The 23,132-nt window shown below is 42.5% G+C and overlaps 1 protein-coding gene across 1 annotated transcript; it reads left to right on the forward strand.

Annotated features, from left to right (window-relative positions):
- The first annotated feature begins 13,927 nt into the window (after positions 1-13,927).
- On the forward strand, positions 13,928-22,425 carry Fzd4 (frizzled class receptor 4). Its single transcript, XM_051192186.1, has 2 exons — positions 13,928-14,522; positions 16,490-22,425. Exons 1-2 carry the CDS (start codon positions 14,244-14,246, stop codon positions 17,816-17,818), a joined length of 1,608 nt encoding a protein of 535 aa, XP_051048143.1. The 5' UTR covers positions 13,928-14,243; the 3' UTR covers positions 17,819-22,425.
- Positions 22,426-23,132: the final 707 nt, after the last annotated feature.

Here is a 23,132-nt window from a genome sequence, read left to right on the forward strand (position 1 = left end):
TTAGCTACAGCAATCATGGCTGAAAAGGAAGAGACACAAACTCTCTCCCAACAGGACTTTGCCTTTTGTGGGTCACATGTACATCCCTCAGACCAGGCATCAGAAAACACTGACTCATAGTTCTGGTTTAGCATGGCTGTTGTGTTTCAATAGAAGATGAACTTACAAATGTTTGGTCATTGTAAATGACTGCCAAAAAAAAAAAAAAAAAAAAAAAAAAGAACACTCAATATGGGTAATGTTTAATAATCTAAAAATCAAATGAAATTTACATTTCAGTGTTTGAGTTTCATCTTTGTTAGAATACAATATACCCATTTCTTTTCTTGACGGATTGCCTGTGGCTGATTCTCTACCAGAGTAGCAGTGCTGAGCAGTGTTTCGAGAGTTGACATAGCCACAAAGCCTGGAATATTGGCATCTGCTCTTTATAAGAAAAATTTGATGATCTGGCTCTAGGCTAAACATGATGAGCAAGAGTTTAGGATACTCCCAACTGGACAAGTTGGAGCTATCCACTCAGACCTGGGTGATAAGTAGAGCAAGAATAATTTACACTTGTTGAACATTTGCCCATTCTGTAAGCATTTTGTTTGTTAATCTTCAGAATCCAAATAGCAAACATTTTTATCAACCATTTGATAAATGAAGAAACTAAAGCAAAATATTAAAGAATCTCAAAATTTACATGACTAGCAAGTGGCATAGAGAGATTTGGGCCAGATCATCTGACTCCAGAGTTCTTCTTTGACCTTATATGATGTGTTCCAGAACAAAATGGGATAAAGGGTGAGAGGAATGAGAATATTTTCTCAGGATAAAAGTAAGTTCTCGGGGAAAAGAAATAACCCGGTACCCATAACATTACATCAGTACCAGCTTGAAACTAACTTTGTCTAACCTCTTAGGACCTTGAATTTTTGAAGTAGTGTAAAGTAAATAAGATTTGCTCTTTGGAGTGATTGCAATGATGTTGGCTAACCTTCACTGAGCATATATTCTAGGGTAATACTGAGAGTATTACACATGTGATTTTGGAGAGGAAGCAAAGCTTAGGAAGGTCACATAGATTTGTCCAGAGTCACATATGAGCCATTATCAAGGCTTTGGTGAGAAGCCAGGTCTGTCTAGCTCATCACATAACTGTTACACAGCATTGTTCCCATCTCAGACATGAAGGGAAATATCTAATGGATCTAGCAGAGTGTCTTTCACATTCTAAGGACTCAGTTGAGATTATTGTTCTTTCTTTTTCTTTTCTGATTTTTCTTGTTTATAGCATGAGGTCACACACACACACACACACACACACACACACACACACATTCATTCTGCATGTGTCCTTGAACAGTTTTACTGCCTTTGTCTTTTGGTACTAGGGATGAAACCAGGTCCTCACACATGGACTTACATATTCAGCCCTTTTTGTCAATTTTTTTTTTAATTTTTATCTTGAGACAGTGTCATGTTAAGTTGCTGAGGTTGGTCTCAAACTCACTATGTAACCCAGGAAGCACTTGAATTCAGTGCCCTCCTGCCTTAGCATTTAGGACTACAAACCTATTCCACCAGGCTAGGCTTCTAGCTTTTAAGCAAAAAATAAAACAAACTCTCTTGAATCAGCCCTACTGGCAAAGGGGCAGAGCAAGTATATTCCTGAAACTCCAGCACTCAGGAAAAAGAGGCAGGAGAACTATGTGTAGGATGCTAACCTAGGCTGCAAAATAAGACTATGTTTTAATAAAAGCAACAACAGTAATAGTAGTAGTAGTGGTGGCAAATACAGCAGAGCAGAACTTGCAGCATCTAAGAAGAAGAGAGTGAGAAGAATTCTCAGCATGCATGGAAGAGATTATGCCACGTAAAGAGACATTCCAAAGCTTGGAATCATTTCATTTGGAAAGGAAAGCTCCCAGAGGCAAAATGTTCACAGTGTAATAAGCTGGTGATAGGTATAGGAAAGGCTAATCAGGTCTTGGTATTTGCTTTTCCCTCCAAACACAAGAACCAGACTGTTCAACACATTGTATAATAACCGTGTCACCTTCCACCTTGGACTACTATCAAAGTGAGATTTACCCTCCCTTCCTATTGACTGTGGTGCCAAGCCACACCTCTGGTCCCAATCAGTACACAAGACACCACACTCCACACGTACTGTTCAGAATCTGCAGATTTCTAGCAGGAAGGTGCCTGGAAGCTATTGATTAAACTGAAGCCTGGTGAGGTGAAAAGTTCGGTCCACACTTGTACAACAAGCTGATTGCACATGTAGGTTTAGTCTTGGCCTTGTAGTCAGAGAAGCTAGACTGAGTTCCTGCCTAGCTTAATGACCTTTCTGGAACTCAGTATCCCAACATTTAATATGATTGGAAGGTCAAATAATGATTACAGAGATATCAGTAAATGTTCAGTCCAACATTTTCTCCACTAACTCATCCTGCTCCTTGAAAGAGCCTGCTCTCAGAAAAGAGCTAGAAGCTGAATTTCTGAAAAAAAGAAAAACTAAGCTGTAAGAGGCTTTACTTCCCTTCATCAACAATAAAGTGCAAACTTCAAAAGAAACAAATCTGAAAATGAGGGACACCAGACTCAAAGTTCTTTCCCAGAGTGGAACTCTGTGGTCAGATATTGGCGAGGGTGATCCTTGGATGACTTGGTAGCCATCCAAGTCTGTTTTTAGTGGAGAATAAAGTTCATGTTTTGGAAGCAGGATCCTTGACTTTTTTTTTTATCCTGTTATTCAAACATTTCCTAATAATCTTCAGCATTTATACACTCAAGAGACCTTGAAGGTAAAGGATGCAGATCTCCAGTTGTTTTTCCTTCCTGCTATTAATGAATAGATGTTTTCTTTCTGAATTCGCTGGCCCTATCATCCTTTTTTTTCCCTTAGGAAAAGAACTCATATAGTAAAATAGCTGAACTGTAAGTTTCCAAGCCTGGGATTGGAGTCAGTGTTATAAATCCATTTTCAATATGGCAGATCTATTTAGAAAGAGATTTAAGTTTTAGCACATAAATACATAGGAGTAAATTAGCTACAGTCAGTGTGGTGTTTCTGGTGCCACCTATTGGTCAGTGTATAAGACCAAACTATATGGCAGTATCGTTTTAGTCATTAAAATGAATGTAAATGGGACTTAAGGTACCACATTCAAGGTTATATATTTCACCAAGCTGGTGGAATACAGAAATAGAGTGTTGTGTTTAGACATCATCTTTAGTCCTAGCCACTTTAAATCACAAGACTGTTTTGTTATGCAATATTTACCTTCATGCACTTACTAATTAAGTCTGTGGAAAGGAATATATAGTGAGGTATAATTTCTGGGAACTCTAAGATTAGTGAATCAATATTCATACTTAAATGATTTTATATATCAGAATTGCTATTGGTACCTTGTTCAGATCATTCTACCAACTAGTTGAATCCAGGCAGTTACCCTCAGATGCTGGGGCAGGTACCCTTTTCTTTGGAGAATTGTCCTTGGCCAAGAAGAAGAAACCTTGAGTAGATGAGAGCCAGCCTGACCAGAAAGAAGGCATTACACACCATTAGCAGCAGCAGCAGCAACTTTCACCACCTAATCTCTATAGCCAGGGACCAATGACTGAATGTTAAGGGTACAAAAGACCAGCTCACCTACGCTGGGAGTCACTCTGTAGTGTAATAATTTGTCCTTAACACACTCCATGTCTGAAGTGAGACATCAGCTGAGGCCAGGTTTTGTTTAGCCCCTTTATGTATTTTAATCTGTCTTTTGTTTGTTTGTTGTTTATCACTGTTTCTCCTTGACAACATTCAAGGAATTGCTTGAACATAAATCCCCATCTCAGCTTTTGACATACAGCAGAATTACCCTATGAAAAAGGTATTTCTGCATTGATGGAAGCCATGGCACAAAATAACTTTTGGGATTTTGTAGATACATTTTTTCCAACATGTTTGGGAGGCAAATGCTAAACAAAGTAATTCTTCTCCATATACAGCAAAGCCTAGACTTAAGGACAACAGTGGTGATCCCACACCGTGGGACAATGCTGTGAAACTGCTCCTTGAAATGGCACTCTGCCTAAGTTTCTGAGAAATGCGTTTAGTATCAAAATAGTATATCCGTGCTGGCATTAGATCTAGTGCTCCCAGGGGTAATGAAAAATGACCTGGAATTGGAGGACTTGAGGCTTTCACCATTTTTGCATCTATTGGAGGAGTTGGGCCTTTTGGTTTGTGCCAAATGAGAACTTTGGGAGAAAATAAAAACAAAACAAAATTCATAGGTTAACTAGAAATGGAACTTCATGAAAACACAATCATTTTTTCAGAAGTCAATGCAAATAACTTTAAATTACAAATCTCATAAATAAACTAGATTGGGAAAAAGAAACATAAATATAGTAACATTGAAATGGATCTCTTAATTCACACTACACTTAAAAAAACAAAAACACTAAAAATATTTTTTTAAATGTATGACTGGAACTATTAAATACTGGGGAAATACTTTGACACTGTTCTGGGAAATGGATATTTGGCTATGATTCTTATAACACAGCCAAGAGCAATGCTCTTGTTTGCCCACCAGGACAAGATCATAAGACCATATTCCTGACGATACCCTATACATGTGCTGCAAGATACTGAGAAATCATATCAAGCTGGATCTGAGCTGAAAGTTTCCTCCCTACCATCTAGCTTTCATGGTACTGAAAGAAACTATGTAGACTGCTGGAAAATAAAAGTAACAGTTTTACCCAACTATTTACCATGCTAACTACACTAGTAACCAGCTGGCAAGATATGTCCAGCAATATAATAGTGGCATGGTTATTATAGGAGTAACCAACTACCCTCTGATTTGATTTGGTGCCCATTCTATGACAGGGAGTTAATTCCTAATTAACTCTATATCACCACTATCTCCAAAAGTTCAGGGAACATCATGGAAGAGGGAATAGGAAAACATTAAGAGTTGGAGATTACAACAGAGGTGTGCTGCAAAAAGTGTCTTCCAAACATGGCAAGGCCATTGCACTCATAAACTCACTGAAGCTATGGTTACTTGCATAAGGCTATCTTATCAACATCTCATCATGCATAGAAGAGGGGCTCATGAGTACCTCCCTCAATAGGTCCATATGTAGTTAATGAACATCTTGGGAGAGGTTGTTATTTTTCTCAGTGGTGTTGCTACTGATAAATTGTTACGTTCAAGTAAATAACCTCTACTATGCTTATGTCAGCAGCACACACACACACACACACAAACACACACACACACACACAATCAAAACATTATTGGGAAAAGGAGTGTTTTGGTGAGAGAAAAGTAGAATGAGAAAGAGAAATGGGGTGTGTGTGAGTAAACCCAAATTGCAATATATACATGTACAGAATTGTCAGTAGAAAAGTATTTTGAAGAATTCAGGCATAAAAGCAAAAGCAGACAAATATTATTACATCATAATAAAGACTTTTTCAATGAAATGATTCCTACTGATATTTTGCTATACATATAGATCAGCACCTAGCCCAATCATCATCATCAGAGAGGCTTCATCCAGCTACTTGTGGGAGCAGATGCAAAGACTAACAGCCAAACATTAGGCAGAACAAAGGGAACCCTGTAGAAGAAGGGGAAGAAGGATTGTGGGAGCCAGAGAGATCAAAGACACCATGAGAACACAACCCACAGAATCAAATAACCAGGGCTCTTGGGGGCTCACAAAGACTTAGAAGACAACCATGGAGCCTGTGTGGGTGTGAGGTAGGTCCTCTGCAGGTATCTTATGGTTGTATAGATTGGTGTTCTTGTGGGACTCCTAACAGTGGAAGTGGGGGGTGTCTCGGACTATTTTTGCTGTTCTTGGGTCCTTTTCCTCTTACTCAGTTACCTTGTCCTGCTCTGATATGAAGTTTTGTGGCTAGTCTTATTTTAATTTGTTCTGCCATGTTCATTTGATATACCTGGGAGGTCTGTTTGTTTTTTTTTTTTTTTTTTTTTTTTTTTTTTATTTTCCTGAAGGGAAATGGAGGAAGAGTGGAATGGAGGAAGGGAAGAGGTTGGGGGAGTAGGTTGGGAAAACTGGAAGGAGGGTAAACTACAGTCAGTATGAAATGTATGAGAGAAGAAACCATAATAATATAAAAGAATAAAGACTTTGGCACAGCAAACAAAACAAGTGAGTAAAGGAAAACATGACATAAAAATATTTGTAAACTCTGCATCTGACCAGAGGTTATTATCCAAATGAGGTACTCAATAGCTCAGTAGCAAAGAAATAGCCTACTCTTTAATAGGCAAAGGACAAGCATACTTTGCAAAAGAAGATACATAAATAGCCAATGGGCATTTGGAAAAAAAAGTTGAATATCAGTATCATCAAGGAAATGAAAATCAAGATCACAATGAAATGCCACTTTATATCTGTTAGTATGACTTTCATTAAAAAAAGAAAACAGCAAAGGTTGGAGGGAGGAAGAAAAGGGAACTTTCTTACAATGTTGATATGATTATGATATAAACACTGTTCAAAGTAATATGGAAGTTCTTCAACAAATAAAAATAGAACTATTATATGACTCAGCAATCCATCTATTGGGTATATATACTGGAGAGGTGTGTGTAGACATATCCATCTCCAAAGTCAATAGAATCAGTATGCCAAAGAGATACCTATATCTCTACAGTCACTGAAGCACTGTACTTAACAGTGAAGGTATTAAATCAAAGTAAGAACTATCAGTGGGTGAAAGTATGAACAAAATACCACACACATATAGAATGGAATATTACTCAGTTTTATAAAAACACAAAGAAATCCTGTCACTTAAGATAATATGAATGAACTTGGAAGATGTGCTAAGTGAAATAAATCAGGCACAAAAAGACATGTACTGATGTTCTCACACAAGCAACCTAAAGGTTTTGATCTCACAGAAAGAGAGCATTGCTAAGGCATGAAGTTTGTAGAATTGGAGATGTGTTAGTCAAAGGGTAAAATATTGATTATACAAGATGAATAAGCTATAGAGATCTGCACGTCATGGTGACTATAATTAGTAGGGTATTATATACTTGACATCTAAGTTATCTTAAGCATTTTTGACTCTTAATAAAAAGTGTAACTATGTGAGGTGATGGATCTCTTAATTGGTTTCATTTTGATTACCATTTTACAACATGTATCATTTCACAAATCTAAAGATTGTGTTGTACATTATAAGTATATACAGTCTCACTTGTCACATGAAGTGGGGCAGGGAGGGCTAACAACATTTTCTAAACCCGATGGCAAGAAATTTCTTATTTTGTATCTAATTATCACAAAATTATTAGAATAATAAAGACATTTTATGTTAGTTTTTGTTCTTCTTGGAGAAAGGTAATATGCTGGGCTTTGATTCTAAAGAGGAAATAGAATTTCTTCCTTTCCATGCTGTGGCTGGGCCACCATTATGATATCACTGTGTTCTAAGTGCTATGGTTTCAGCATAATGAAGCCCTGAACTGTGACTCAGGTGCTCCAGGCTTTGGCCTTACCCTGTGTCCAGCTAGCAGTACCAATATGGACAATTAGCTGATACTTCCCTTTCTCTCTCAATCGTTTATCTGCAAAACTGGGTGATAAGAGAGTCTGTTGCTTCTGTGGCAACTACAAGTCTAAAATCCTCTGAGCTCCCAACTTCTCTAACTCTGATGTGGTACGGATGCTATAATTCATTAACCTGTCCCAACATGAAGCCTTCAGTAGAGTCAAGGAATTCAACATGGCACTTTTCAGATAAGAAATCTTTGATAAGGAGTAAAGAGAGCGGAAGGCAGATGTGATTAGTCCCTGCAGGCGGGCAGGTGGGGCACCGGTTCCTAGTGAGTGAATGAATGATAATGTGTAGTATTATTAACATGCAAGGAAGGGCAATCTATGAACTAGCTACCTGTGTACCTTCAGCAGCCTCAAGCCAGAGTGCTGGGTCTTCGCTGTTTCTACAGAAGAAAGGAGGCAAAGGAAAAACAGAGTGATGTGCCATATGAATCACAGACATTGTTCTTAGGCTGTTCTTCCATGAGTCATTTCAATGTCGTCTCAGCTTCTTTATCTGCTTTAGCAGCAGCAGCAGATCTGGAAATGTCCCTGCAGGTCTCTGGCTATCAGGTGCTATCAGCTCCTGTCTTTTTTTGACATATTCCTGAAAAACATTTTCTTAAAAGGCATTCCTTTTCCTGCTTTTAGAATGTAAAAAATTGAAATCATGAGTTTTGATTCTCAAAAGCAATGAGATGAACAGAAAAACCATGATGGGGCATTTATAATTCAGACATTTCTTTGTTCTAAAGTAGGATCTCCCTTAGTCTAGCTCCTCCTATCTCAGCCTCCTCAGGACTACAATTAAAGGCATGTGCCACTGGATCCAACTTCATTCAGATTCTTGAAACTGAAAACCTAAGGGTTACTGAAGCAAAACCAGTTTTGTTTTGTTTTGTTTTGTTTTGTTTTTTAAGGTATCAACCCCTGGATATAAGTGAGTGATCTTTAATTACCTTAGCAATACACTGTGAGGCCTCAATGAATAGTGGTTAAGTAGTTACTTTTATTGTAATGACTTTACAAGGAAATAGCTAATCATCAAGTTTCCTTCAGTTCTAGTATCCTATGATATACCCACTGAGTGCAGAGATGACCTGTAGGAGAAAATAAAGCAAAGATAGGCATGATAGGCTGGATGAAGTACTGCCAGTACAGCCAAATGGACCTGAGCAAGAATATTGTTTCTGCCATTGACTTTAGCACCTCAGGCAAGTTTCTTGAGAAGAAGGGGAAGAAACAATGGGGATAATGAATAAATAGTCAAAGGGAAGCGTGAGACATGAGTGTGCAGGGAAGATCTCTCAGAGGCAATGACATCTGTTATGAGAAGGACTACAAGGAACATTCTAGGCAGAGAAGATAGGCACTAGCTTAGACTGTTCTGGGAAGAGAGAAAAGCACACAACAATTTAAGGTGGTAAGAAAGCCAAATGTGACTGAAAAAGCAGCACTCTTCCTGGTCTTCCTGGCCTGGCAAATTTTATTCCAGTTGTAATGAGAAAAGCCTGAAAAGTTTTGAGTCAAAAAGGAACACAACCTCTGAAGATTATTGTAAAAGCTCCCTCCTATATACAGAGACTGGATTACTGCTCAGTGGTTAAAAACAGAGAGCTGGAGAAGGAGTCTGGACAGCTCAGAGTTGTGGAGTTGGAGAAAAGTCAGATTTAATATCTATTCTTGGAGTGGTGTGGATTAAACATGACAATGTATGTAAAACACTTACCAAGTGCCTGCGTCAATGAAATGCTTGGTACAGATAACAGGATCTGATATAACAGCCTGATTGCAGGCCCATACATACATCAAAGAAGAATGTGATATATATTAGGTCAAAGATGTAAGTTAGCAATAGCTCATTTGTCATGCCACATGGACAAGTCATATTTGCTTGCTATAGCTTCCCTGTAAGTTGAGGAGCAGTGTCCAAGTACTAATATTCAATGAATCTTTTTATGAGATATACCAGTCAGGGGCATTATGAGTGATGAAGAGTAAAGAATTTATTATAAATATCCCATGTGAGGTGTTGCTTCTATGGCTGATGTTGTTCCTGAAGTCATCTAAGACCAGCTAGAGATGCAATCAAGAAGAAAGGCTGGAAGCTGGGTGTGATGTCTTAAAATCCAGGGCAAAATGGAACCCATAGTGATACACTGTTTTACCACATCCAACCTTGGTCAAGTAAGTGACAGGAAGAAGTCATTTATCTGCAGCTGAAGGAACTTTAGGTCCAGCTGCTGTTGCATGTGAACAGGTGAGCCATTGTTTTTGTGTTCATAGTGTATGGCACTCACACCTAAATTTCAGAGCATCAAACTTTTGCTTCTCCTTTACCTCCAATCTTGTCCTAAATCCTCTTGTGGTTACCATTAATCTGGAATGGTATAGGGAAAGACATTTCCAGAATGATAGTGTTGTGGAATGCTATTTTAAGATGTGTTACATTTGTTTATGCTGTGGAACATTTGTTTTAATGATGCAAAGATGTGTTGTATTCTTTTATGTTGCATTTGTTTAACTCTGTGAAGCTACATTACGTTGACTCTGCCATTTAATAGCTCTTACTTAGTCTCTTAGGACTGCCAATTGCTTAGCTTGTAGCAAGATTGGTGTTCTCGTCTACCTGATGAGTTTTTGTTTGATAACTATTGTGAGTATAAGTGTAGTGTTCAGGATACTTGCAAGATGATAGGATGTGGCTTGGCATCTCCCTGTGTTATTGAGGCTCCATAGTAAATTCCCAATAGGTACGGTATTAATCCCAGTGAATTTCCTTTCCCAAACCAATCAGAGTAATAATGAATCACTCCCTTGCATTTTCTATCAAGACAGCTTTTGTGATTTCTAAATGTTCTGTCTAGATTCAAAGAAGCTGGTTTCTTCACGAGTGGTTGGAATAAGACTTTTCTTAGAAGCTACTGAATATGGATTAGTTTGGATTGTTTCTCGGGAAATAAAAAGCAGGCTCTGGGGTGACCACTTCAACATTTAATTGGGTTAGCAAAGAACTACAAATAAGAGGTTTCTCTTAGAAGGGAGAGCATGTTGACTACACCCAACCCCTTAGGTGGTAGATTTTAACCTAACTACTGGCCTTCAAATGCAGCCTTTAACTCAGGCACCGTTAAACGAATATAGCAGAAATGTCACATTGAAAACTCAACACATCGCAGAAGTCCATAAGATCCCAGCCTGTCATTACATATGAATGCACAGCTCTCCAACTGCCTCAGCCACCTGCAGAAGTCATGTTTGCAGCAGCTTCAAAAGGCTTACATACTAAAAACTAGAAGGCTGGACCACAGAAACTGCCTAGCATTTGCGACAAAGCCACTAAGGGCTGGTGACCTGTACTTTAGGGTAACTGAAGATTCTTTCATGTGTCTTTTCCTCTCAGACACATTGTGCCTGTCGCTGGGTGATATCTCTCTGCCTGGATCCCTCAGAGTAGTTGTTTCTGTAACAAAGACAAGCAGGCTGTATTTGGTACCAGGGGCAGTTATGGGCCGTGTGAACAACTCAACAAGAGGGAGGCCGAGGGGCCATTCAGAGTTAGCTTGAAATCCTGGCCTTTGTTTTCGCTCCACATTCAGACTGAAACATGATTCCCCTGGCTTTCTTTTTTGGAAAATACCTGTGATGAGTTCCCTGGCTGGAAAGAAAACCTGTTGACAGGAAAAGCTTCTGATGGGAAAGGGGCTTCTTCACATGTTCTAAAAGGAGACAAGTTGCTTCAAACATGCAGGGGGAGAGATTCCAGACCTAGGAGAAGAAGTTAGGATCCCCCACAGAAAAGGCCATCCTTAATGGTGCATGAGGTTGAGAATTAAGCAGTTTCCTCTTTGAAAGTAGGAACATTGACATGGAGTTTATACTATAGCAGATGGGCACCTGAGTCCTCCTCTCAGTGAGACACCTTGGGCAGATTGTTTGGCCTCTCTAAAAATGCTTTCTCCGGGGTTGTGAGCACTAAAAATATAATTGTGATCATAAGTAATGAGCACTGGTATAGAATAAGGTTTCTTATGAAATCTGTTACTGATTTGATAATACCCCCTCACCCAACACAAATGATGACCCGTCTATGTGCCAGATGCTCAGGGAGTAATGGATTCATCCTCCTCCTTGACTTCAGGAAGTTTACTGTTTCATAAACCATGTAAACTCCATGTACTCCAGGAGAAGTACACCAAACACACCTTGTTAAATAGCTCACAGTCTCACAGGTCATCTCTTTGAGTAGCTCCCCAGACTCAGCTACCTCTACCTCCAGTTTGCTCACAATTCTCAGTGTGCTTACCTTACTGAGTGTGTTTTGTTTATCTCCTATGTGATCCTAGAGGATGGGGATCATGTATTATTTACTCATCTCATTTGTTCCTCTCAAACAGTGAATAAGCCACTGCTCTATTCATCTGATCATTTATGCATCTTGGTAAGCTAGTGACCTTTGACACCACTACACAAAGGACTCAACCCTGTCCTGAACCCCTGGGAAGTAATCTTTCCCTCCATCTTTAAAAGGCTGGGCCCTGATTTGATTGGCCCTATTATTTCTAATTATTGCTTTGGTTCCAGCCTCAGTTTCCCAATCTACTTAAAGGGACAATAAATCTCCTGTACCAGGAGATTGCAACAATAATTTCAGACGATGTAGCCTCTATGTGCCCAACAGTTCCAGGCACAGAGCCAAATGCTAAAAACAGCTGATTCCATGCTTACCCTCAGCTGGGTCCAGCCAACATAAGAAAACTAAAATATATAATAGAAGTGCACATATTCTTCCAATTTATGCCCTTACCTCAGCTGTGCTCCAGAGGATCAGCTGAACTGGGAAGACACAACAGCTCCAGGAAATACACTGGCAAGTGCTTAGGCAAACAGTTCTGAAGATGAGGGTAGAAGTCCATTTACTGATTACCCACATCCTCAAACCTGGCCTGCCAGGGGTGTATTTAAAATGAGAATAGCAATCAGGGAGTAGTCTTATAACCTGACTTTCACGATCAACAGCAGCAACAACAAAATGATATCTGAGTTATTCAGTGCCATTCATCGGTCATGCATCATGCTAGATGATTTACACTGCAGGCATTACCTCATGTACTGAGGACCACTGTGACAGAACTTCACTAGAAGCTGGCCTGCCAAATAGAAGTTTGGGGCTCCTATTAGTTTGACCTATCAAGTGACAAGTAAATGGTTTAGGAAATCACCTGCTGAGCGTCCTGTCCCAAAAGGGAGTGAAAGAAGGAGGATGAACCAACACAAAGCCCTTTGTGGGTGAAAAGGACAGAAGCTGGATTGGAACCCAAGTGGAGAGATTTGCCTATCCCCAAAGCCCCACGCAATGCAAGAATGGGGACGAGAGGAGCGTAGGATGCAGGGGAGGGGTGCCCCAGGTCTGGAAGGGGCGTCCCTGTGGCTTGTGCACCTTCCTCGCCTCGGGTGCCCAGGTTAAGCCTCTTCTCTCCCGCGCTCTCACCCTCCCAACCTTATTTAGAAACCGTGTCCCCGAGACAGGAAGGGCGGCGGGCCGAGAAGCACGGAGCGTCCCGGCCTCATTTCCTTTCGAATCCCCCTGTGGAATTTCATTTCGTACGGTGAGGAAATCGGAGCGCGAGCCCGTCCGCTGCTCTGCTGCTCCCGGGCGCCTCCCCCACCGGAGCTGGAGACCGGTTGCTCTCGGGCGCAGGTCGCGCCGAGCGCGGGGCGGGGCCGGAGGGCCGGGCGCCAGCCCCACTGGCTGGGGGGTGAAAATTGCTGCGAACTCGCGCTGTACCAGGCACCAGCTCTAAGCGGTTCAGTTTTATCGCTAATCCTCCCAAGTCACTTTACGGATGAGGAACCTGACGCCGAGAGGTTGGGCAATTTGCTCAAGGTCACACAGCGAGGATTTAAAGCCACAATCTGTGTAAATCCTAAATACCGTGTTCTTTGTGTTCTTTATTTTACTTGATACAGAGGTGGCCACCGGGCTGGAGTTGACAACTGGAAGGGGAAGGACATGAAAGAGGCATATGTGTGAACACTTCTCACCTGACAGAGGAGGGCAGGTTAGCTGGGCAGGAGCCACGGGGCTCCAAACGACGCCTGGCCGCAGTGTGCAATGGATCCGGGTGGGAGGACGCCGAGCGCCTGGAAGCCAAGCGGGGCGGGGCGGCTCTGGAGCAAGCTAGGGAGGGAGGATCAGGCTGCGGTCCCGGGCCTGACCCTTCCAGCGGGAGAGAGGCCCCGCCCCTTCCCGCCCCCTCTGCCAAAGACGGACTCTCATTGGACAATTACCTTGTCCGTCACGCCCCGCCCCCGCCCTGCGAACCTCCAGCACCGTGGAGCGCTGGGGCGGTGAGAGCAGCGCGGCGTAGAGTGCAGGCGGGCTTCGCCGAAAAGCCGGACTCGGCCGGCGCCGGTTTGGGGATCGCCGCCTGCAGCCATGACCCTAGCAGTCCGTCCTTCTGCCTCGGCTCCTGGTGTCTGATATTCCTCACAGTCTCGTACAGCTGCCGGAGAGGCGGCCGCTGCCCGCTCTTCGCCTTTGGCGCCTTACCCGACTCCCTATCCGGAGCTGGGAGGACCGCGGCCACCAGCGCCCCTGTGCAAACTGGGGGTGTCTGCTGGAGCAGTCCCCGCCGCTGCTGCCCGTGGCTCTGGCCATGGCCTGGCGGGGCACAGGGCCCAGCGTCCCGGGGACGCCTGGAGGCGTCAGGCTGGGGCTGCTGCTGCAGTTGCTCCTGCTCCTGCGGCCGGCACTGGGCTTCGGGGACGAGGAGGAAAGGCGCTGCGACCCCATCCGCATCGCCATGTGCCAGAACCTCGGATACAACGTGACCAAGATGCCCAACCTGGTGGGACACGAGCTGCAGACAGACGCCGAGCTGCAGCTGACAACTTTCACGCCGCTCATCCAGTACGGCTGCTCCAGCCAGCTGCAGGTGGGCGCCCCTACCCCCACCCCTGGAGGGACCCGGTAGACAGGAACTTCTAAACTCCTTCCTTGGAATCCCTGACAGATTAAGCCCTCTGCTCCCTTACTAACTTGAGGGTACAACTTCTGGAAAAGTGATTTCCATCCCGCACTTCCCCCCCCCCCCACCACTTTTCTGTCCCTCTTGGAGACTGGAAGCCAAAACGTTGTGTAAGTCATCTGGCCCGCGAAAGAACCCATTCTTACACCCCGCCCTTCCGTTTTTCTCCCTTGCCCATGTCTGGCCAAGCCCCTAACCCCAGTGGAGCTGAGGGTTATCTTTGCCAAGGAATCCAGCAGCCGCTGCTTGGGGGGCGAGTCCTGGCAGGGCAGCCAGTATAGGTTACCAATAAAAGATCGCTGCAGAATCATTTCCTGCAGAATGCTCCCGCTGTCACCCTGCACTCTTCAGAGGTCATGCAGGAAAGCCTTGGCCTGAGTTCTTTCTTGTCCTTAGGGTTGGAGGCAGGTTTAGTGTTTAGAGGGACTGAAAAAGCTCCAGGAAGGTAGTGTGCATATCTGAAGAACTTCTCCCCTCTCCTTTGGGGGCAGTCATTACAATGTTGAAACTTACATGTGTGCAATGATATAGAAATTCTTCCTACAATAGTAAGTGAAAAGTAATTTGCATATACAATGTAGTTATAATTTCGAATATACAGCCAACTCCATCAGGAGGTGGATTGGAAGGAAGTTTTACAAACTTAACACTGGTCATGTTTTGGTTGGTGAGACTGAGTGACTTTAATAAAGCTAGAAAAGAGGGCAGCTGGTGAAAAATAGAGGTTAGAGTTGTCCAGACTGAAAGCTCAAGAAATCTTTAGTTCTACTTGCAGAGAGATAAGAAACAGACATACAGTTTACTTACCAGCTCATGTTTCTATATAGGTCATTTTGAAAGCTGGATTGTGGTCTGGGGAAGATGGTGGGGTTAGACCTGTTGCTGGTGAATTATCCCTGTGGACGTTTCAGGACTTCAAAACTAGGTTATAAAAGCTTGAGAAATGATCCTCTCCCTCTCAGTTTGGAAACATTGCACAGCTGACATCAGTGGTGATTTTGTTGGAGAAACAGCTTTTGCAGGGATATATATTTTTAATTACATGTATCCTGGGGAAGCAGCCAAGCTGTTTTGAAAGACAAGACTGGATCCCTTTACATGCTGGAAAATAGTTACTTGTAACCCTAGACTCCATAGACAACATCTGTAAGGAGCCAAGGAGACTGTTTATCAATGCTGGAGGAATTGAGGACAGCAACTGGACTCCCGCCTGCTGGTATTGCAATTTCAGGGGCTTAACGTTTACATCTTCCTATTGTGTCTTGTTATTATTCATTGACAAAACGCTAGCCAAACAAATCCCTGGAGACCAGACCCCCTAACCCATATCTCCTCCTTGAGTCTAACAGTCTCAAATTAGTACATTTTCTGTCCTAAATAGGGGATTGACTTTTGAAATTTAAAATGGAAATTAAGGGGGAAAAAAAACCAGAATGGTAATAGGATCTATATTTTCTTACATTTATTTTTAAGGTGACAGAAATGAGGATAAAAGTCAAGCACCTATTACCTAAGTGACTAAGTCACTTTATTAGCCTCTTTAGGCCTTTCAAATGGTAGCTAGAAGGAGAGGGATATTGGAAGTCAGTTTTTAAAAGTTTGTTTTCATAAGGTTTATGTGGAAAAGATATGGAAGTCTTCATACATTTCTTATTTACTCATTTATGTTCCTCTGAAAAGGGTTACCAGAATCCAACTAAGGAAACTGTAAAAGTGATGGATGGTAGGCACCAGTGTCTCAGGTCAGAGTAAACAGACATATTCCCAGTAGGCTGGCTTAGGAGTAGATAGTGCCTGGAAGCGTTCACTCAATTTTGCACATTTGGTCAAAGCCCCACTCATTGTTTTCTTTGTTCGTGTCATTACTTTTCCAGTTCTTCCTTTGTTCGGTTTATGTGCCAATGTGCACAGAGAAGATCAACATCCCCATTGGCCCGTGCGGTGGCATGTGTCTTTCAGTCAAAAGACGATGTGAACCAGTCCTGAAAGAATTTGGTTTTGCCTGGCCAGATAGCCTGAACTGCAGCAAGTTCCCACCCCAGAATGACCACAACCATATGTGCATGGAAGGACCAGGTGATGAAGAGGTGCCCTTGCCTCACAAAACCCCCATCCAGCCTGGAGAAGAATGCCATTCTGTGGGAACCAATTCTGATCAGTATATCTGGGTAAAAAGGAGCCTGAATTGTGTTCTCAAGTGTGGCTATGATGCTGGCCTGTATAGCCGCTCAGCTAAGGAGTTCACGGACATTTGGATGGCTGTGTGGGCCAGTCTGTGTTTCATCTCTACCACCTTCACTGTGTTGACCTTCCTGATCGATTCATCCAGGTTTTCTTACCCTGAGAGACCCATCATATTTCTCAGTATGTGCTATAATATTTATAGCATTGCTTATATTGTTCGGCTGACTGTAGGCCGGGAAAGGATATCCTGTGATTTTGAAGAGGCGGCAGAACCCGTTCTCATCCAAGAAGGACTTAAGAACACAGGATGTGCAATAATTTTCTTGCTGATGTACTTTTTTGGAATGGCCAGCTCCATTTGGTGGGTTATTCTGACACTCACTTGGTTTTTGGCAGCAGGACTCAAATGGGGTCATGAAGCCATTGAAATGCACAGCTCTTATTTCCACATTGCAGCCTGGGCTATCCCTGCAGTGAAAACCATTGTCATCTTGATCATGAGACTAGTGGATGCCGATGAACTGACAGGCCTGTGCTATGTTGGGAACCAAAACCTAGATGCCCTCACTGGCTTTGTGGTGGCTCCTCTCTTTACATATTTGGTGATCGGAACTCTGTTCATTGCAGCGGGTTTGGTGGCCTTATTCAAAATTCGGTCAAATCTTCAAAAAGATGGAACAAAGACAGACAAGTTGGAAAGGTTGATGGTCAAGATCGGGGTTTTCTCAGTACTGTACACGGTTCCTGCAACCTGTGTGATTGCCTGTTACTTCTATGAAATCTCTAACTGGGCACTCTTTCGGTATTCTGCAGATGACTCTAATATGGCAGTGGAAATGTTGAAAATTTTTATGTCTTTGCTCGTGGGCATCACTTCAGGCATGTGGATTTGGTCTGCTAAAACTCTTCACACGTGGCAAAAATGTTCTAACCGATTGGTGAATTCTGGGAAGGTAAAGAGAGAGAAGAGGGGGAATGGTTGGGTGAAGCCAGGGAAAGGCAATGAAACTGTGGTATAAGCCTAGCAGGCTTCTACATTTCCTCATTTTGAAGGAAATTACCCAGTGACTCTCAGTCTGAACAAACTAGAAACACTTTAGCACCCCCACTGTCAGCCCACCACCCCTCACCCCACCCAGCATCATAAAAGCGACTCTGGAATGATCCAAAATGGAAAAGCCAGTTAGAGGCTTTCAAAGCTGTGAAAAGTCAAAATGTTGATCACTTTAGCAGGTTGCAACTTGGAGCGCAGAGGTCCTGCTTAGATTCTGAAGTCCAGGGTGATGCTGTTTGCCCCTACCGGGTGAGATTTCAGCTGTGAGTTGATTACATGCAGGGAGAAAGATTAATTTTTTTTAAAAACTCTTAAATTTTAAATAGTAACTAGATCTTTCAGATAGCAAAGTGATCTATAAACACTGGAAACACTGGGGTGGGAGACGTGTTACAGAGTTTGATAGTTTGGCTGGTCTAACATAAACATCTTCTGGCCTACACTGTCTGCTGTTTGGAACTCTGGAGCGCACTCCCAAGAGGTGGTGTCAAAATCCTTCAGTGCCTTTGTCGTAAAACAGAATTGTTTGAACAAACAAAAGTACTGTACTAACACACGTAAGGTATCCAATGGATCTCTCTCTCTTAAATTTCAACATCCCTATTCTAGGCAGCCCCTGTTTTCCTCACTTTACACTAATGACTGAAGAAAAATGATTTTTATAAGACTTTTTTGCACTGCTGCATGCCTAATGAGGAAGGAGGGAAAGGTGATTCACTTTCTGACAATCACTTAATTCAGAGGAAAATGAGATTTACTAAGTTGACTTCCCTTACCGACCCCAGAGACCTATTGCATTAAGTAATGTTAAGCAATTGGGACTTAAAATATTTTAGTTTGTGTGATTGCATCTAGGCAGACGCCAGTCTGGAAGAACTGAAATGTTAAATTTCTTGGCAACTTTGCATTCGCACAGATTAACTGTGTAATTTGTGTGTGTCAATTACAATTAAAAGCAAATTCTTGGACCATGACATAGTATACTCAATTGACTTTAAAACTGTGGTCAACTTGCATTCATAGTGATAGTGGCCCCCCCACAGCATAAGAATGTTATCGGAGTTTGGTCTACTTACCACAATGGAGACTTATTCAACTTTGCAAAGGCAACTAAGGACAGCAGACCCGAATTCTTGGTGCATAATTGTTCCTTAGTAATTGGCAAAGGTTCCTTATAAGACTTCATTAGAGGCAGTGTGGCCTGGAGTATTTATATGGTGCCTAATGAATCTCCAGAATGCCAGCCAGAAGCTGGATTGGTTAGCAGGGGATATGGTATAGACCATATGAAATGAGCTGCAAGGTCTAACAGCACGGGTCTTAATTGCCTTTGCTAAGGTATCCAAAGCTCTTAAAATTTATGCTTTAAGTCCCTCACAAGGGGGTACCCGCTAGCAACTTATCAAAAGTTGCAGTTCTTTTAAAATTGTAACTGGCCTTTCTCTTAACCTGCCTTAGGCCATTTAATCACCAGATCTCTGGGACAAACTGTTGTACATGTCACAGGTTGCTCTCCTCGTATTTCATACCTGTCTGCTTCAGCAACTGCAGTTATTTATTGATTCATGCTTTGTTCGTTTAGTAAGAAAGCTGTTCGTGTTTTACCAATTATACTTCATGGAGAAATATTTCACAGACTCTAAATCCCAAATAAATGATCAAATTCTGGACATATATATATACTTTTAAAAATTAGGTGGGTTTTTGTTTTTTTGCTTGTTTGGTTGGTTGTTTTTAACTTTATGTCTATGACTTGACATTTTCTCCCTGAACCCTTTGTTTTTGCAAGTTATGTAACTGTCTGAAGTCAAGATGCATATAAGGCCCAATGTGTGTTCAGAAAGGAGAGTCTTGGAGCTTGTGAGACAGAGACCTTCATGAACCTGGGTGGCCCCTGATGATTTACACAGTCTAAATACCTAGGCTGGACTAGGCCATAAGGCTCTAGAACCATGAGAACTGATCTCTGGAAGGCCAGTTTAACTCCTGAATGAGCTGCCTATGAAATGTGAAATGGACACGCCCTGTGCTACTCGCAGACAGTTCCCATAGCTGTCCAGGGCCCTAGAGTGTACACCCAAGGGCAGATTCTGCCCTTACTCACGCTCTGCTCTGGTGTCTTGGGAGTTGTGCAGTGACTCTGGCCCAAGGATAGGATGGGGGACCAGGCAGTAGCTGACTGCCTTTGCTGTGTAGGCTTTGTAATGTAATTCTCCTTGTAATGAATGCTTCAGTGACTGTGGGACCAAGACAGCACCCTCCAAAGGGCTGGGTCTGTGTCAACAAAAACCATGACAACAGCAAGCCCTTAGGTGAACCTGGCCACCTGTACTCTGAATTCTGGAGCTAGTGTACTAACAATTTTTCTGTCCCATCAGTCACTTGCTTTTTCAGGGGAATTTTTGCTTGAGCAAAGAGGGCTGTCAGTTCAGACTGGTTTAGTAGTCTTAGCAATGTCATGGAGTTGTTAGGCCTTTCCTTTCATATTCTAGATGATGAAGAATGTTTCCAGTTTCCAGGAAAAGAACCTGATGACTGAGGAGTCCCTTACCAATACACTTCAAGCAACCTCATCACTTCATGTCATTTCCACTAGCTCCTCACACAATTCTTCCTAGGTCTCTCTACCTTTCCATGATTAATTAATATCAGAAAGCATCAGCCTTGCTTCGTGACAATCTCCATACAAACTCCCCAGGACAATCAGAGTAGGTCCAAAGGACTGTAATCTCCTGTGGCCTTGGGCACCGGATGGTCAGGGCTTGGAGTGTCCCATGGGACTTCTACTGATAGGTTTGAGGACAGCAGCATGCTGAGGGGTAAGTTAGGTGTGTTTCCTTCCTCTGAGATCTAAAATGAGTAAGTGTGAGTGTCATTTTCAAGAAAAGTCCTCAAGCTTCCAAATATTCTATTAAACAAAGGTAAGGGCATCTCTGCCCTACCTCTTGTCTTGCTTCATAACAGCCAAACCTTAGGGCAGAGGAACGCTGTGTAGTGACCAGAACCACCTGGTGGAGCTACTGGGCTGATGGTATCTTTCTTCCTTTATGGCCACCTATTTCCTGGCTGCTGAGATGGCCTCTGCGTTGGCTCAGCGCCCAGAGGCCTGAAACAAGGGAAAGGTGATACTATTTCCTGAGATGGTCCCTTACTTCTTTCCATCACTCCCTCACTTTTACTCCTTAAACCCAGAACCAGAGACGCACCCTTATCAGGCCCTATCTAACATCTCCAGCCCTTTGTTCACAGAATTAATTGTCTTTGGTATTGAGTGCCAAGTTGGGTCATGGGATACCAAGATGGACTCAGTCCTGAAAGAGCAGGCACAATTGAAAGAGGTTTCGCCTGTGTGACGTGTCTGTTTAGGGGCCTATAGCTCCAGTTAGGAAGGGAAACCAAGAGGGCACAGGCTTTGGCAGGAACTGCTTAATGTGTAAATTCCATCCTGTGACGGAGGGCACAGGAGAAGAGTTGCTATTCCTGCCTTGGACAATGCTTTTTGGTCTTTTATTGTACTTGACTTCAGAGTCCCTGTCTTGGTTTTCAGTGTGTTTAGCAAAGGACCTAGTTATCACTTTCTCTTCATGCCTAGGTCAAAGATTTTGAAACTCCTGAGAGAGAGAGAGAGAGCATTTTGCTTCTACAAAGGATCACATACAGAAGCCCCAAGTAATAGATTTTGTTCCACTGGCTCAGATAGAGCTCTGTGTTACTTTCTTTTGCCATGTCCCCCACCCCTTCCCCAGCATACCTCTTCTGATAAGCACATTTGCCCTGGTGATAACTTATCTTTGCCTCTCATTTGCTTTATTCCCCCCTCTTTGCAGCAGCCAATTCCTAGTATTCACCCAGGCAGTTGGAAGAGAGTCTTTTTGGAATCCCATATGAGCCACAAGAGCTTTTGTGCCTTCTTGATCTCTGATAATGTTTAGTTAATGACCACTGTGATCCCATTAGGCTTCTGAGAGGGGTTAAGGGCAACTCTGCAACGCACAGGTGTCTGTCCTCCCTCCCAAGATATGCATGTTTCAAAATCCTGGAAGTTTAACAGACTGAGGCCCTGACTTGACTGTGGTTATAGGGAGAGATCAGTTGCTTTCTAGAGTTTTCCTAGTGGGCATCCGGGTGGTTCTGAGTTTCTTCTACCTCACAGAGATGGTGTGAGGCTTTAGAAGGCCCAAGGATGAAGGTCCCTTGAGCTCTTCATAAGAAAGATCAACTAAGTAACAATCTCAGCCTGCAGAAAGATAAAATACACTTAGAGCTATTCTGTGTAGCCTTCTGGCTAGTTGCTCTCTAGCATTTTCTTGGATCTTCATGCCTCTCAACACCTCTAGAAACCTGGAGGCAACCTGGGACCATTCAAATGCTTGATACAGAGGTACCGGGCAAACCCTGCTATACAGACCCTGAATAAATTGCTAATTTCAAAGAAAATAGACCCTCCTTTTAAGGATGTACAAAAGTGTGTCTGCATTGATGTCTGTACTGTAAATTTCTAATTTATCACTGTATTAAAAAAGAACTTGCTATTTAATTTTGTATTAAAGGAAAATAAAGTTTTGTTTATTAGCTGCTGTGTGGTTTGGTATGTTTTTGAAGGTATATGATAATCCCCAGCACTGAGAAAGGGATGGATCAGTTTGTCTGGTAGATTGAGAAATTACTCTTTTGGGTTGTGCAATTTTTTCTCTGTGGTATTTCTCCTGGGTCATCAACCTTTCACAATCCACAGTCAATGCAAACAAGGGGATCACATGATACTTGGGATGTAACTAAAGTTCTCAAGCTGGTACCGTCCTTCTCTTGGTATGTCCAAGAGTAGCCATATTTCCTTTTGAAGCTTAGTCTAGTAGCATGAAAACAGATTTCTTCTTGCTGGAATTCCAAGTTCTGGTTTGTGTATATCTCATCCTTCTGGGAAAAGAAATTATCTTAGGCTAAATTTCTAAGTTGGGTGGTCTTTGTCCCTATATCCAGAGAAGTCACTGGACAAAGCAGCTATGTTAACATTGGAGGTGAGATGTAGTTCAGTGGTGGAGCTCTCCCCCAGTATGTGTGAGGCTCTGGGTTTGATGCCCAGCAATACAAAATAAAACAAAAACCATGAGGACATTATCATCATATCCAGTAATATGGACCACACAGAGAACCGGCGAGCCACTGCCAATACTGATATCTGCTGATGTCATGGTTGAGACTGTCCCTCTTGATTTGCTTTAAAGCTTGCCACCTTTTCACAGCATTTGAATACCACCCTGCTTGGGGGTGAATAAAAG

The sequence above is a fragment of the Phodopus roborovskii genome, unplaced genomic scaffold (genome assembly GCF_943737965.1).
Source record: "Phodopus roborovskii unplaced genomic scaffold, PHOROB, whole genome shotgun sequence".
NCBI lineage: Eukaryota > Metazoa > Chordata > Mammalia > Rodentia > Cricetidae > Phodopus > Phodopus roborovskii.

Excerpts from the sequence above, each read along its gene's own strand:
- Fzd4 (XM_051192186.1), top strand. The coding sequence starts at position 14,244 with ATGGCCTGGCGGGGCACAGGGCCCAGCGTCCCGGGGACGCCTGGAGGC. Across the intron at positions 14,523-16,489 it reads GCTGCTCCAGCCAGCTGCAG|TTCTTCCTTTGTTCGGTTTA; the intron begins GTGGGCGCCCCT and ends TTACTTTTCCAG.